Below are 2,984 nucleotides of genomic sequence, written 5' to 3'. Positions count from 1 at the left end.
TTAAGGTCTTTATCTCCTTAGACATATTGACCGTCAATACCTTGATTTGATTTAGGAGCTTTATATGAAAATAATTAATTAGTTATTGCAAATCTTAGGTCTTGTCTGGGGCTTAGATTTGTTGCTTTGTCTTAGCCATGTCTTCCTTTTTACAGTAGGGTTTTTAATATTTTACTGATACCTTGACATTTAATTATCATGTTGCATTTATTCTGAGAGTTTCTCTCTCTTGTCTGGGATTTAGAATGAGGTCCTGTTTCACTGCTCAAACCTGAACTTTGGACTGAGTAATTGGGTGAAGAACAATTTCCAAGGGCCTTGGGGAGGGAGATAGTAAAGGTAGCAAAAAATATGTATTTTACTCCTTTTATGCACTTTCCTGGCCTACCAGCAGATGGCATACTTTCACTGATATCTCCACACACACACTAGGGTATTACGTGTTCATTGGAACCCTGCCCTTGAGTGGTGGAGAATCAATCCTGGAGAGTTCCTGCTCTGGGCTGTCTATTCAGACCCAAGCCTGACAAATCAAACTTGCTCAGAAGTTACCCTCCTCCCTTGACCAGTCACACCTCTCCTTTCCTAAGGAAGGAAGTATATTTCCTCCTCCTTGCATCATCAGCAAACAATCCAGGTCAGTAGGAAGGGTGTTTGAGAAGGCAGGTTATCTTTAGTTCCCTGTTGGCTCCCAGGAAAAGCAATTCCGTGGCCCCACCTAACCTGGAATGGCATGACCCATGGAAAAGAGCAGACCAAACTCCCTGGCTAAAAGCTGGATTGCCCTAGGTTATGTCCTTACCTCTCCCTTCACCTGAGGAGTTGGATCCATGTGACCCCTAATTCTGTTACCTCCAGCCAAGGACCAAAGGATCAAATACTGTCTGCTCTGAGGGTGAAGGATTAGGTGCCAACACATGCAGCTTTACTCAAGGATCTTCTTCACAGAACTTCCTTTTCTTCACCCCCCTCTCTTCTGGGTCCTGAACCCCCTTCCCCTACTGCCCTAAACCATAGAATAGTATTTTGGCAATGTCTGCCTGTCCTCTAGCTGTTTTCTGTAAGAGAAGTGATTTCTGTGCCTCTCTAATCTTTCATCTTACTGGAAGCTCTCCCATTGAACATTACATCACCAGCTCCCACACTTCTTGCTCTTACCCAGGTAACACACAACACATCAGGGTCTTGGGGAGACATACCATCAGAATGAATGAGTGTAGAAGGCTTGATTACACTCTGCCAGTTTTAACAACCTTCACAATCCTCATAGAATTGTACATGGTTTCAGACACTTGTTCCTCTGCTGTGCTCTCAACAAACAAAATAAGCTCTCAATTACTGTTATATTATTAGAAAATTAAGTTAATACACTTCAGCAGAAAATTCTGAATCTAGGAGAACATACTGCATCATTTAAAATGTGCTCTCTAATGGTTTCTAATTAAGTAACTGCACATATGGGTGGCAAAGGGTCCAGTGAAGGAAAGAGTAAGGGAGGTAAATTACCTTCCACAGGGGAAGCTTTGAATAGGAAGGATCAAGGATTTAATCTTGGGAAGGACCAGAGTTGGAGGATGATAGGGAAGAAGGAAGAAGATGGAAGGAATAAGGAAAGAAAATGATAAATTTTTAAGCATTAAGGAGATACAATGAATCAATCCATCAGGCTGTAAAGTTTAAAAGACCCTAGGCTAGAGAGTCAATTCACCCTGTCACTTGATCTGGCCAAGTGAAAAAAAACTTTTCTATGGTACGTTCCCTAAAGGATGTGGTTTCTCATACAGATGAGGGATGCAAACATATTCAAGTCTGTTTGAAGAGGAAGCAGCTGGTGCTGCAAGACTCACTGCCCTACAGCCCTGGGGAGGAGGTTTGTGTTCGAGGTTGAAGCACTGTGCGAGGATAGCTGCTACTTTGCTGACAGTAATAATTTCCCAGATCTTCAGGCTGGAATCTACTGATGGTGAGAGTGTAATCTGTCCCAGACCCACTACCACTGAATCGATCAGGGACTCCAGAAGGCCGGTAGGATGCACCATAGATGAGCAGTTTAGGAGCCTGTCCTGGTTTCTGGTGGTACCAGTTTAAGTAGCTGCTAACACTCTGACTGGCCTTGCACTTGAGAGTGACAGTGTCTCCTGCAGATGCAGCCACAGAGCCTGGAGACTGGGTCATTACGATGTCCCCACTGGCACCTGCAACCAAAAAAGAACATAGATCATACCTTAAATCACAAATGTATAAAATATGTATCTAAATGTAGGTTTTCTTATTTATCTTATATATTCAGATCTGCTTTAGATGAAATGGTTTGCTCACTCTGCATGTTAAAACCATTCTCCAGCTTTATAAAGATAATACTCTTCTAAACCTCTCACCTGAGGCCCAGAACACCAGCAGGATGAGCAGTTGGGAATGTGACATCATCTTGCTCACCCAAGTGATGTACTCAGGCCCCATCTCCAGGGAAACTGCATTAATAGAGCCCTGAGCAGACAACCAAGTCCCCGAGGAACATATGCAAATCTTTAGAAAGTATAAAGTCAAATGCACCTCTGCAGTGAGTTGTGAAGATAAATAATGGAAGGAGGTAAAAATATCACGACCACAGGAAATGTAACTACTCACCTGCAAAAGGCGAGAAATCAACTTAACACTACAACTTTCAACAATATTCAGCACAATTCTGAAAATGAAATATTATATCAGCAATTGTACTCTTTCAAATCAACTGCACCCATCTTGAAAACAAAAGGAATTTGTAATAAAATACATGCCTCTGTAAGTGTAATATCAGAACTTAATTAAATGTTATAAATATGGTGCCAAAACCTAGGTGGAATATACTCATATCACTGGATAGATTAAGATGTAATTCACGTATTGTGTATCTAACTCAGTCTAAATTTTAAACAGGTATTTGAAGCTCCTGTTCAACATCCAAAAGGAACCTCACTTAATATATCCAAAACAAGTCCTCTGTA

At 41.5% G+C, this 2,984-nt stretch overlaps 1 gene segment (V, D, J or C); it reads right to left on the bottom strand.

The window, feature by feature from the left end:
• Positions 1-1,851: 1,851 nt before the first annotated feature.
• Positions 1,852-2,455, bottom strand: LOC131273782 (immunoglobulin kappa variable 1-39-like). The segment is given in 2 exon segments: positions 1,852-2,195; positions 2,379-2,455. Coding segments are annotated over 2 exon segments (393 nt in total).
• Between the last annotated feature and the right edge of the window lie 529 nt (positions 2,456-2,984).

Source organism: Dasypus novemcinctus, chromosome 17 (genome assembly GCF_030445035.2).
Source record: "Dasypus novemcinctus isolate mDasNov1 chromosome 17, mDasNov1.1.hap2, whole genome shotgun sequence".
In the NCBI taxonomy this organism is placed as follows: Eukaryota; Metazoa; Chordata; class Mammalia; order Cingulata; family Dasypodidae; genus Dasypus; species Dasypus novemcinctus.
The sequence above is the reverse complement of the archived record's forward strand: the minus strand, read 5'-3'. Positions and strand labels throughout refer to the sequence as shown.